General features: G+C 37.4%; 1 protein-coding gene across 5 annotated transcripts in view; it reads left to right on the forward strand.

Annotated features, from left to right (window-relative positions):
- The window catches only part of LOC106876199 (uncharacterized), a 54275-nt gene extending 40369 nt beyond the window's left edge, over positions 1–13906 (forward strand). For all 5 annotated transcript variants that reach the window (XM_089357238.1, XM_014924655.3, XM_014924656.3 and 2 more), the window contains 2 exons: positions 7303–7379; positions 10211–13906. In XM_089357238.1, the coding sequence (XP_089213364.1) occupies positions 7310–7379; positions 10211–13002 (2862 nt within the window). In that variant the 5' untranslated portion in view covers positions 7303–7309 and the 3' untranslated portion in view covers positions 13003–13906. The remainder of the gene's footprint in view (positions 1–7302; positions 7380–10210) is intronic.
- Positions 13907–14633: the final 727 nt, after the last annotated feature.

The following is a 14633-nucleotide window of genomic DNA, read 5'->3' on the forward strand; positions in this document are numbered from 1 at the left end:
TGATAACAAAAAAATCTAGAAAATGCACACACATACCAAAATCTACTCACAAGGCTTAGGTCAACCATAATCTTTTGTAGCAGGTATATACACACACACACACGTATATATGTATACACTCAAACACATTGGAGGATGCCAATCTATTAACTGGGTTACATCATGACCCAAAACTTCTCACAGCATCATACACCCATACAATCATCATACAGATAATTGTATCAGTGTCATCTTTCCTGTGAGCAACTCAACACTTCCATTTTATTTGTTAACATCCATCACCTCTGTTATCTTGGAACTTTCCACATCTCTAGACATCAGTCTCCACCAACCACTTTTTCACCACAGCCACTTTCTGTCATAAGGTAGGAGCAGGAACATACAACAAGATATTCATCATCATCGTTTAACGTCCTCTTTCCATGCTAGCATGGGTTGGACGATTTGACTGAGGACTGGTGAACCAGATGGCTACACCAGGCTCCAGTCTGATTTGGCAGAGTTTCTACAGCTGGATGCCCTTCCTAACGCCAACCACTCCGAGAGTGTAGTGGGTGCTTTTACGTGCCACCGGCATGAAGGCCAGTCACGCGGTACTGGCAACGGCCACATTCAAAATGGTGTATGTTATGTGCCACCTGCACAGGAGCCAGTCCAGAGGCACTGGCAACGACCTTGCTCAAATGTCTTTTCACGTGCCAGTAAGGCAACGCTGGTAACAATCACACTCAAATGGTGCTATTTACATGCCACTGGCACAGAAGCCAGACAGCTGCTCTGGCAACGATCACGTTCGGATGGTGCTGTTAGCGCTCCACTGGTACAGGTGCCATCACGATTTCGCTTTCACTTGCCCCAACAGGTCTTCGCAAGCTGAGTTTAGTGTCCAATGAAGGAGACGACATGGGTGCCAGTCGTAGAATTTAGTTCGATTTTGATTGCCTCAACAGGTCTTCGCAAGCGAGTTTAGTGTCCAATGAAGGAAAGGTACGCATAAACGGGCTGGCTACACCCCTGGCAGAGGCCTTAGATTATGGTCTCACTTGGCTTGCCAGGTCTTCTCATGCACAGCATATTTCCAAAGGTCTCGGTCAGAAGTCATCGCCTCGGTGAGGCCTAATGTTCGAAGGTTGTGCTTCACCACCTCATCCCAGGTATTCCTGGGTCTACCTCTTCCACAGGTTCCCTCAACCGCTTGGGTGTGGCACTTTTTCACACAGCTATCCTCATCCATTCTTGCCACATGACCATACCAGCGCAATCGTCTCTCTTGCACACCACAACTGATGCTTCTTAGGTTCAACTTTTCTCTCAAGGTACTTACACTCTGTCGAGTATGCACACTGACATTACACATCCATCGGAGCATACTGGCTTCATTCCTTGCGAGCTTACGCATGTCCTCAGCAGTCACGGCCCATGTTTCACTGCCATGTAGCATGGCTGTTCGTACACATGCGTCATACAGTCTGCCTTTTACTCTGAGTGAGAGGCCCTTTGTCACCAGCAGCGGTAAGAGCTCTCTGAACTTTGCCCAGGCTGTTCTTGTTCTAGCAGCTACACTTTCAGCGCACTCTCCCCCACTACTAATTTGGTCACCTAGATAGCAGAAGCTATCAACTACATCTAGTTTTCCTCCCTGGAATGTGGCAGAAGTTGTTTTCTGCACATTTTCAGTGTTTATTGCTCCTGAACATCTGCCAATTAGATTAGAATATAGGTGGCTATAGCAATTAAAATCAAAACGGTAAAATTAATAAATGAGGGTGCAAAATAGCACCTACAGTTGCTAGAAATGAGAGCTAAAATTTAACTTGAACAGTCACACAAAAGCACAATTCTCATGAAATAGTCGGGACTCACAGAATGAAGTAGTTTGATAAAACCTTATCACGTGATTTTGAAATTTGATCAGTATGGTCTTGTTTCCCATTGTTTTACTCTTGCTTACTCCAAACAGACTTCCGTCTATTAATTCCTCTTTCAAATACACTCAAAGAAATATTGGTATTGTTGCTTGCTTTCATAAAATGTGACCTTTGAACATTACTTGTGTTGACCATAAAAATTCTATTTTGATAATGATGATGTATATATTCAGTTTTAACACATGGGTCTTTGATAGCAAAGTGGAAAGAAATGACATGAGCATGCTCCCGTTGGGTGTGCATGAATGATTCAGTACAAATGTACCGAGAGAACAACTGAGCATAAGGGGAATTATGTGGTATGCAAGGAAGACAATTGCACTGATATGGACATGTGATGCTTATAGATAAGGATAGCTGTGAAAAGAAGTGCTGATTACTAAATATGGATGGAGTTTGTGGAAGGAGACTTGGGGAGACATGGGACGAAGAGGTGAAGGTGGATCAGGACCTTAGACCTTATGGAGGAGATGACAAGAGATTAAGATGACTGGGAATATGTGATTCCTGAGCGAACCTCTCCAACTTATACTAAGTTCTCGAAGCGCTGTGTGTGTGTATAAAAATTATGGTGGTGATGCACAACCCAAGATACCCTACCACCCTTTGTGTCTAACTGCAGCTTTTCCTTGATTCCGCTAATCTATAAGCTCTTCATTTTTAATATTGTTCTCTCCACTCACACTTTGCATTGGTCTACCCTGCCCTCATACTCACCAAATCAAGTCTCCACCACCATACATTTGTCTCTTCCTCCACACTCCACACCTGCTCCTCTCTCTCTTTCTCATACACTCCTTCATCCTTTCCCTCTCTACTGTATCGGCAACACTATTCTGCTTCTCTTTTATTCTTTCACTTGTTTTAGTCATTTGATTGCGGCCATGCTGGAACTCTACCTTAAAGGGTTTTAGTCAAACAAATCGACCCCATGACTTATTCTTTGTAAGCCTAGTACTTATTCTATCAGTATCTTTTGCTGAACTGCTAAGTTACAGGGATGTAAACACACCAATATTGGTTGTCAAGTGATGGTGGGGGCACAAACACAGACACACACGTATAAATACATACATATGTACACACACGATAGGCTTCTTTCAGTTTCCGTCTACCACATGCACTCACAACGCAGCCTGAGGCTATAGTGGAAGACACTTGTTCAATGTGCCACGCAGTGGGACTGTACCCAGAACCATATGGTAGGGAAGCAAGCTTCTTCTTACCTTGCAAACAGCTTGGCAAAAAGAAAAAGATAGAATAAGTATCAGATTTAAAAAAAAAAATGTCCTAAGCTCAATCTGATCAACTAAACCCTTCATGGTGCTGCCCTAGTATTGTCACAATTCTATGACTGGAACAAGTGTAAACAATGCATTGTGCACGTGTGTATGTATACACACTCAGAGAATTGAATTAAGAGAAATAACTCAATGTGGTCAGTAGCATGTATTTGAACAACATAAATGAATACAAGTATTTCAGATACCATATAACATAAATTCTTAATTTATTAAAATTTTCCCCTGCCTCTAGAGGATGTCATAATTGCCAAATGGCAATTAAGATTACATGAGAAGGGGAGATAATCTCAAGAAGCCACACTTTTTGCAAAGTTGCATGTCATTAAGGAAAAGGAGATAAGAGGACAGTTGTGGGCATGTGTGTTTGGCTCATCAGCATGACAGCTGTCCAACCTTATCTTCAGTCACTGAAGGACTTAGACTTAAATAAAAAAAGAATAGAAAATATTTATAGCCCAGGTAAAACAAATGCAATATACATACAAATGTGTGTGTGTTTTAGCATCCACTTTTCCATACTTGCATGGGTTGGAAAGTTTATTGAGGCAGATTTTCTCTGATGTCAAGTCAAGGAATCAAATATAAAAGCATGCACTCACAACATAAATATATATAGACAGGCTTCTTTCAATTTCCATCTATTAAATCCACTCTCGAAGCTTTGGTTGACTCAGGGCTGTAGTAGAAGACACTTGCCCAAGGTGCCATGCAGTGGGACTGAACCCAGACCCATGTGTTTGGGAAGCAAACTTCTAAACCACACAGCCATGCTGTATGGCATGTTATCAGATTGTGCCATCACACATATGCACATCATTCTGTATTATTTTTAACTAGTGACCGAGTCCTATGCATTGCTTGAGAAGACCTATCAAGCCAAGTAAAATTGTGGTCATGTCTGATGCTGGTTGTCACGTACAAAAAAAGCACCTTTGGATTGTTGAGCCTCACAGAGGCAAAGTGGGCCTCTTGGAGGCAGTGACGAATGACTGAAACTTTGGCATTGTGTCATGCTTGAGAAGACCCATCAAGTGGTGGCAGATACTGGTGTCACACAAATGGCACCTGTGCCTGTGTCATGTAAAAACACTCATTAAATTCTCAGTGCGGTTGGAGTTAGAAAGGGCATCCAGCTGTAGAAACCATGCCAGATCAGACTGGAGTCTGGTGCAACCTTCCAGCTTGCCAGCCCTGGTCAAACCGTACAACCCATGGACAATGGATGCTAAATGATGATGATGATTTCCATGCTGCCATGGGTCGGACTGATCATTGCTCACCTGATGCAGGTGGGTTTAGAGCATTACTCGTATATTGTTTAACATTTAATATCTGGTTTCCATGCTAGCATGTGTTGGATGGATTATTGCCGTGTCTTCTTACATATCACTTTTGGTTGTATACTGTTCCTTATAGCACATTTTATAGAGTGTGTCGAGAGCATTTCATTTTTGTGTTGTGTTCTTGACAAGACTTATCAGAAATGGAATTTTTTTTACGTTGGACACAGAGGTAGTAGCAAATGTGGGCTAAGTAGGGATGCTTCCATCATCAAGTACCATATGGCATAGGTTGGACATGCCCGTTTACATGATGATTTCAGACTTCCAAAGTTTTACGTTATGGAGAATTAGTTCTCCATAAAGTACCCCAGCACAAACTAAAAGGATTTCAAAAAGATATGGTAACCTTTTTGTTACCATATTTCTATTAAAATACACTGCTCTTGTTTCAGTTAAACTTTTAAAATAATGAAGGATTTAATATCTTGCTCATTATTAAGCTCATTTGGAACATAACTTAGCATGACATTTTAATTTAAATCCCTTTAAAGCATGAATTTTGTATCATATAGCACCAGAGTAGTTTTAGATGGGTTGGTATCAAAAGGGTTAAATTTAAGTCTTTAGCTCAAATAATATCTTCAATAATTGTTGAAAAAAGTGACAATACTTTTCTTCATGTTTGGCGGAATCTGATTCCATGTTAAGTCAAAATGTTGAATTAACTAAATTCAAAATTGATTATTTTGTTTGTTTTTAAACCATACTGTTCATGTCTTTTCTTGTGAATGGCATGAATAAAACTATCTTTACAATGTTTTGACAAACATGTAAGAATTTTTTGTTACCTTGTAGTGTAGCATTATTGTTAGTCAACAATTTTTGAATTCACAGATCCTTTAGCATTCAGATTACTCTGTCAAATGTAATGCTTATTCATTCATATTGCTTTGAATTATCTTGCATTATCTTGTAGCTTTGAGATTTGAATGATGTGATTGTTTAATTTTAGAATGACAATGAGGGTAGGTGTCAGAGGTTGGATCTGGCCAGTTTGAACATAAAACAAGGTAGAATATTTGAGCTGGATATAGTTTAAATGCTAAAGGGTTAAGATTTTCCAGTCATGCTTGTAATAGTTGTAGTCTGTCACTACTGATGTATTAGTGTTGCACTGGAACTTTAAAAATGCTGTGACTAAATCTCTTCAGTGTGGGTGTATGCATAGATGAAGGTGTGGCTGTATGGCAAGAAGTTTGCTTCCGAACCACATGGTTCCAGTTTCATCCACACTGCGTGGTACCATGGGCAAGTGTTTTCTACTACAGATATGGGCTGACCAAGGCATTGTGAATGGATTTGGTAGACAAAAACTGAAGAGAAGCTTGTGGTGTGTGGGTGATTCCATGTAAACCAGGGACAAGAAAAAAAGAGAGAATTTTGAAACCCACCATCTCAGATTTTCACTACATTTTGACTGGTTGTTCCTAACAGTAAAAACAGAAAGAGTGCAAAATTTCAGGCCCCATCTCCCAACAGTTCAAAAGTTATATCAATTTGAAATTTGGCCCAAATCACCCATTTTTAGGCTTGCGATGGCCATCTTGAATTTCAATTTTGCAACAAATAATGTAATATCTTTCAATCCACATGGATTATTTTTCTGAAAATTTGTACCTGACCATTTTTTGGGGGGTGCTGAGTCTGAATTTGAAGAGAAAAGAGTCTTGGTAAAATGCTTGTTTTCTTGAATCAAGATGAAAACACTTTACTCTTTTCCCCTGATACTGTTTGTGTACTCAAAGCCAAATTTCCAGAAGTGCCCAAATCCTACAGCTTCAAAACTTTTGGCACATAAACTGGACATAATCTTTTACTTGTGCATGAAAAATCTCAATGGAACTCTCAAGGCATCAAAAGTTATTATCATTCATCTCAGAAGCATAATTTTTGAATTTTTCTGTTACCTAGGAGACCAGAGTTGTAGATAGCTTTTGTTACCTAGGGCAAAGTTCATAGAACTTCTACCTTTGTTGGTAACTAAGGGCCTCTCCCTCAGATTGAAAGGCAGATTGTATGATACCTGTGTACATACAGCTATGTTACATGGCAGTGAAACATAGGCTTTGACTAAAGAAGACTTGAGAAGGCTTGAAAGAAATGAAGCTAGCATGTTCTGCTGGATGGGCAATGTCAGTGTGTATGCATGACAGTCTAAATGATTTAAGAGGAAAACTGGGTATAAGAGGCATCAGATGTGTGCAAGAGAGAAGACTGTGCAGGTTTGGTCATGTGATGCATATGGATGAGGACAGCTGTATAAAGAAGTGCTGAGCTCTAATTGTGGAGGGTTCCTGTAGAAGTGGTAGACCCAGGAAGACATGGGACGAAGTGGTGAGAAAGGATCTTCGGGCGCTGGGCCTCATTGAGGAAATTACATTGGACTGGGAGATGTAGTGATTTGCTTTACTTGATAATACGCGTCTGCACATACAGGCTTGTCCTTTCAGGTGCTGGTGCCACATAAAAGCACCAGTGCTGGTGCTGCGTAAACGCACCTGTGCTGGTGACATGTAAAAAGCACCCAGCACACTCTGATAGGTGGTTGGCATTAGGAAGGGTATCCAGCCATAGAAATCCTATCACAACAGACAATTGGAGTCTGGACAGCTACCAGCTGACCAGTTCAATGTCAAACTGTCCAACCCATGCCAGCATGGAAAGTGGACGTTAAACAACAATGATGATGATTAATGATTTAACATGGTTTTTACATTTTCATTTTAGTGTAATAATGTCCAAAGACAACCCTGCTCCTGAACTTCTTTTGGAAGGTTATGAGGTTTATGATGGACCAAAAGGAGGTAAGTTAAATACAATGTGCTTTTTGTATTCTTTAATTTAAAAATATTGTTTTAACCAAAGCAAGATAATCAGTACAAGGCTGCGTATAAGGCTGACTCAGGTTAAATATAAGATAAACACTCCTTCCAATGGATTACTTGGATATATTTGCAGATACCCCTTATCCAAATGATGGAATATATTTCAAAGAGAATGTCTTTATATTTGTATATGTCTGTTTAAGATGTGAACATGTATGTATTTGTTGTTGAGTGGTAAAAGTAACTTCCAATAACTTTAATTAATTTATTATTTACTTTTTCAAACCAAAAGGGTTTAATCCTTTAGCATTCACATTACTTGGTGAAATATAATGCTTATTTATTCATGTTATTATGAATTAATCATACATTATTGTGTAATACAGTTCTATATTTAAGAGATGAGGAATTGTGTACATTATTTACATTTGACGGATATTTGTCCACATCTTTGTTGTTAACACAATGTTTTGGCATATGGCATAGTGGTTAGGAGCATGGGCTACTAACCCCAAGATTCCAAATTCGATTCCAAGCAGTGACCTGAATAATAATAATAATAATAATAACATCAAAAAATACCTTAAGAATGAGAACCCAGGTTCAAAATTTCCCCAAGACATCTGATGAGCCAAAAAGTGTTAACAACAAGATGAAGACAAATATCCATCTAATGTAAATGTATTATTGTGTAACTTTGAGCTTTCAATGATGTGATAATTTATTTTTAGAATGACGTTGTATAAGTGTGAGAGTCCCGATCTGGCCAGTTTGAACATATTTGGGACCAATGTGGCCAGTTTAAATGCTAATGGGTTAGTAACGAGGGGGAAAATTTGGGAGGTTCAATGACTTCAGTTAGAGGAACAAAAACGGTTAGAAAGTTAGAGCAAAATGAAACCAGAGTTAATCACAAGAATCCAAAATGTATACAGGTGTTTTATTTCTTGATAATTAGTTACATGTAGATATTTTCTATGGACTCTGGCATAGCTCTAGTTAAGAGATTCACTTTGCAGTTATATGGTTCTGGGTTGCTGCATGCTATTCTGGGTGTCTTCTACCATAATCTTGGATCAACCTAAACCTTTTAAGTAAAACTGGTTTGACTGAAATTCTGTAGGATTGTACCAGTTCTCAGGTGATAGCTTTAACCCCAATACTTGGCCCTTGGTGCCCTTAACAGGGCACCTGCTCTGTTACAGGTCCACAATTCATAGATTTATTCCCTACAGCTATAATACCATGCCGAAAGGTTATCAGTACCTTTTCTTGTCATAACTAAGTCATAGCAAATTAAAAAGTTGAAATTAAAACGGATTATAAAAAAGGGATGCCTTGAGGCTGCAACAAATGTAGAAGAGAGTGAAAATGTCCATCATGTATTTATATACAAGTGATGTATTTAACAGACAGAACAACCATATCTAGCTTTTGTCAACTTTCAGAAGATCTTACACACAACATATAATTTGGGACACTAAGAATAATTAGATTAGTGTTTGAAAAATTCTGTCATTAACTTCTAAGGTACTTCCAATGGATCTTTGAAATTCTTTTATACTATTTTTCTTCATCTTAGTTTTGTGCAAGCCTTTTAGTTACATCTTTGTACTAATATTTTATATACATTTTATGGATCGTTAATTGAACATAATTTTGCTATATTTTATATTGATTGGCTATATAGTTATAAAATAAACAATTTTTGCAGGCTGGGGTACACTTGTTTGCATAGGTTTCATTACTTATTGTTATTTATTTTATCAAAAGGGTAGGATTTAAACACCCCACTCTCATCCTGGGGTGTTTGAATTGAGAATTTAAAAAGAAATGGAACATAAAGATTTTAGTGTGGCACTGGACCTCTTAGCATCTCATTCAGTACCTTTTAACCCTTTTGTTACTATATTTCTAATCAAAATACACTTGTAATTGTTAATTTAGACTGGTTTCGTAAATTTTTTTTATTTATCAACATACTGTGATTTTTGAAACACAATTTAACAAAAGGTTCTTAACCAAATCTTTTTCACAATTTTTGTCTTGGAGCAAATCCAATTACAGGTAAATACAACAAAATACATTATTAGTTAAAAGCTAATATTCAATAAGTATACAACAAAATTTTAATAGAAGAATTTTGCAAATTATTGGATTATCTATCAGTTGTATTTAATGCACATAAGACAGGTGTGCAATAAGGGTAACATAGAATGAAAAAGGTCTACCATAAAGGTAAAACAAAATGAAATACTGGAATTTGTTTTTGAAGAAAATTAGGAAATGAAATAGATGCCATCAACTAAATGAGATAAACTCACAATTAGACATAAATACGCAGAAACACATATAATAATAATTCACAATCAAAATTAATCAAAATTTGTCACACACATCTTACAGGTAAATTAAAATTACAGGAAAATAAAAACAAGGTAAATTTGACAAAATATATTCATAAATTGAATTTATATGCATGCGTGCATACACACTCATTCACTCTCTCTCACTATCGTATGGGAAAACTCTTTTTTTCTCCTCTGTTTATATTCTGAGTAATGATTTGTTTCAAGTCACTTCAAAGGGAAAAGTTTAGAAAATAATCTAATGGGTTCTTTTCCTTGGAAAGACTGTGGCTAGGTCTAATGTCTGAAACCTGGCTAAGTAGTTATTTCAAAGCATTGGTTTCCATTACATTTTCGAGTTAGCATAAAATTTTTACAAGATCATGTCAGATAGTAAGCTATTAGAAAATACATAATTATGAATTATGTAATTGATATGTTATCTTTTTTTTTTTTTTTTAGGTGATAATGATAATCTACTCATCACAAATCTTGAATCGTTGGCCCCAAGTGATCAGCAGTTACATCAATCTGATTCGCAATCTGGTTTTGATAGCCTTTCAAATGATAAACAGAATCTCTCTCCTAAGGTGTCAAATTCTTCTCAGTTGGTGGATTCAGTTGTGGAGAATCAGTCAGATGCAATTGATTCTGGGGAAAGTCAAGATCCTTTGTTGGAAATTAAGAAAATGAAAGGATTATTAGAGCAATTGATTGCAAAATCTGAAGCTTCAAAAGCTACATCTGATGCTGTAAACACCACTGAAACCACTCCTGTTACACAACAGTCAACACCATCAAAAAAATCCTCTTCTGATAGCCAAGATGGGAATACATTCCCTCCAGCTGAGAACAGTGTTTCTTTTCCTGTTAATTCAGAGGCTACTGCTCAGGTAACCAAAGCAACAAAGAAGAGCATTGCTCAACTGAAATACAAAGGCCACAATATTGCTGGTACAATTCTGAGACCGAAGTCACCCACACGAAACTGTTCAATTCCAGAAAAAGATAAAACTCACTTTCCTAGTGCTCTAATGCAAATGGATGTAAAAGAGGATGCTGCTACTAAAGTATTGAGGGTACAGAAACATGAAGTGATCTGTGCTCTAGGTGCACCCGTTTTGTTTCGTTCACATAGTGGAATGTTTGTGTCAAATATTGATTTGACTTACTACTGGTGTAATTTCTGTCCGTTTAAGACTGATGACAAAAATGAACTTTCCCAACATATTATCAGTCACAGGTTTCACTGTAAACATTGTAGTTACCAGTCTTTTTCACGGGCAGATGTTATCAACCACTCATCTAATGTCCATGTGGAGTTCCAGGAAACATCAGTCTCTTTGAAATATTACGCTTTATTGCCTGATTACCTTCAAGTTTGCCTCTTTCAGTCAGATGATTCATCGGTGGACAGACATTCATCAATGAAAGGAAGTCAGATGAAAAAATCTCGTAATGATTATGATAGCTATCTTCTTTCATATGATGATGAGAAAAACAAAACTAGAAAACATAGGAATACAGGAGATAAGATAGAAAATGGACAAGCTCTGATTGTTCATCCAGCTTCTAGTCCCAAAAGGTCATTGCTCATGGATGAGCCTTCTACTTCTAAAAAGAAGTCCATAGACAGTGACAATTCTAAACATTCAAGAAGTCAGAGAAAGAGGAAGAAGAGAAATAGTGTTGATTCAAGTGATGATGATGACGACGATGACGATGATGATGATGTCAGTCTTTCTTCTAGACGATCACTGCGCAAAAATGAAAAATCTGATAAGAAGCAGAAATCTACATCCAGTTCAGATTCTTCGAGTTCTGATTCAGATGAGGAAGCACCAAAGAATTTGATGGAAATTTATGAATGCAATTCTTGTGAATTTAAATCCAAAGAAATGCAAAAAGTTCGAGAACACATGTTCAGAATTCATCCTGGAGGTAAATTCTATTGCATTGATAAAAGAATAAGAAAGAACAAAGCTAAGCGCTATATATTTTTTTGCTGCAAAAATAAATGTCCATTCCAGTCAACAGATCCTATTACATATACACAGCATGTTGATCGTTGCACACCACTACCTGTGATTGCACCTAATCTAACCAAAACCAGCAAACCAACAGGGTTACAGATGACTGTACAGTTTGCTAAAAAGTGTCTCAAAAAAACCAATAAATCTGATGGTAAGAAATCTGGCAAAAAGTCCAAAGTTGAAGAGGATTATGGATGTCATTACTGCAAGTTTGAAACTGATTCTTTAATTTCTGTTAAGAACCATTTGAATATGTCTCACGCCAAGAACAGCTTTGTTGTACGAGATTTGAAGGCTGTTGACAGTCTTATGTCGTTCCTTTACTTGTGTAAATATTGTGCTTGGTATAGCAGAGACTACAGCAAACTGAAGAATCATATGGACCGAGAACATCGCATTCCAGAGAAGAAGCTGATGGTTGCTACAAATAGTGCCGAAGCCAAAAAGATGGCTGAAGAGAAGAAAAATAAAGCTCTTGAATTGAGTCATCAAGAATCAAACCTGGCTGATTCAGTCGTAGAAGAATCTGTGGCTCCTGTTAATGCAGACGATATCAGTTATCGGTGCTACCGATGTGATTTCTATACAGCTTCTGTTGAAACAATTAAGATTCACTTGACTACAGCTCATCCCAAGTGCAATTTAACAGCATTTACCTGCAAAGGTGGAAGCTTACGTACTATTCAGTTTTGTCCACAGGCTGACTGTTACTTCATGAGTACATTTAGTAGTGAAATGGAGAGACACAAAATTCTTAACCACAACATTCCTGACATGAATGCCTCCGGTAGCAAGAAAGTGTGCTATGTACAGGCCTACAAATGTCTCTCATGCAATAATACCATAGCAACCTCACTTGAAGATATGAAACTACATTATTTTGAACAACATCCCAATGTGTGCATGATGGTACGAGATTGTGTGGCATTTGATTTGCAGAAACCTTCCCAATTATATCTCTGTGATTACGGAGATTGCCTTTTTAATGACTTAGACTATAAAAAGTTCCTGTTCCATAATGTGGCTCATGAGGGAGGAATAGTTTATGAATGTGTTCATTGCAATGATTGGGTTAGCAAAAACAAAGAAGATTATGATATTCATGTTGCCGCTCTAGGTGACCTGGAACATAATTTAATGGAATCGACAGTTGAAATGGATCGCTCTGGAAGCATAACTCGAAGACTAGGTGATGTTGTGGTAAAATTTGAAGAACCATAATAGACATTACTACTTATGATCATCATGTTTTCTTTGAAGTGGTTTATTGTATAACACCAATATTTGGTTATGAGGATAAACTATTACATAGATAGCATCACAAATTTATTGGTAATGAACATATCATTATTCTGAATTTATTATACATACTTCATAAGAAACCACATTTTACTGTTACTAGTCTTTTATAATTCAGACAGATTTATTCAAAACATTTCTACAAATATTTTGTCCTTTGCAGTATATATACTTCAAAACATGACAACATATTTTGTTTATGGACTGCTGTATATATTTAGTTTTTTTTTTTCCCCCTCTTCATTTTGGTATAAAATGTAACACTCACAAAGACATTCCGGTATGATAAATCTAAGAACTCACAACCATACAACACATACACGTGCATAACTCAACCTCTATGTTACTTTCTCTTTTCATTTCATGTCTTATTCATTCCTTTTTAGTTTAGTTTATCAGTTTTAAATCCTGCCATTTTGGTGGGAAATGTTACATATATTAGATAATATTCAACTTGACTTTGTCACTTCTATTGCTTTGAAAGTAAAGTTCTTTCCTGCTATCTCTTGAAATCACCTGTGATGGAACCTCAGCCAATCCTTGATACTGTCTTAAACACTGGTTGTAATAATGAACTGAGACAATAATATTAATGGATTAATATTTTCTAGGTGTTTTCTAAGTTTCACATCACGAAGATATTACTTCGTGATATGATATTTTACTGAACTCAAATTACTGCTTTAAGATATTTCTATTTCTTTAGCCATTCAAATCTATAATTTTTAATAAACAAAATATAGGAACATAATGTAAATATGTAACCATTATAACTTTATTTCTCAACCCATCCATGGTGAGTTTTGAAATAAAACATTAAATGTTAGAGGTAGTTTTGTTTTCTTTTACTTCATATTGGATTTTGCTTATGTTTTCCTGTTGTAATGAATGTTTCAGTCATAGTTTAGGCGCAGAAGTGGCTGTGTGGTAAGTAGCTTGCTTACCAACCACATGGTTCCGGGTTCAGTCCCACTGCGTGGCACCTTGGGCAAGTGTCTTCTGCTATAGCCTCGGGCCGACCAAAGCCTTGTGAGTGGATTTGGTAGACGGAAACTGAAAGAAGCCCGTCATATATATGTGTTTGTGTGTCTGTGTTTGTCCCCCCAACATCACTTGACAACCGATGCTGGTGTGTTTACATCCCCGTAACTTGCGGTTCGGCAAAAGAGACCGATAGAATAAGTACTAGGCTTACAAAGAATAAGTCCTGGGGTCGATTTGCTCGACTAAAGGCTGTGCTCCAGCATGGCTGCAGTCAAATGACTGAAACAAGTAAAAGAGAGTAGAGAGTAAAGCATTTATCATATTAAAATAAACTCAGTATCACTTCACTGAGTTATACGGTGATGTTGAATTTTCATCAACAACTTGTGTGTGCAATCAGACTAAAATCTATTTTGTGAGCTCTCTCTTTGCATTGTTGCTACCTGTGCACAACAGCAGCATGAAGCACCAACCACTGCCACTGTTGCTGCTGCTAATGCTACCAGGTCACCACATCCCACCCTGAAAGTCGGTGTGTCTCTACGTACCATCAAGTTTGTCAGTGTCAG

Source organism: Octopus bimaculoides, chromosome 9 (genome assembly GCF_046866305.1).
Source record: "Octopus bimaculoides isolate indiv1 chromosome 9, ASM4686630v1, whole genome shotgun sequence".
NCBI lineage: Eukaryota > Metazoa > Mollusca > Cephalopoda > Octopoda > Octopodidae > Octopus > Octopus bimaculoides.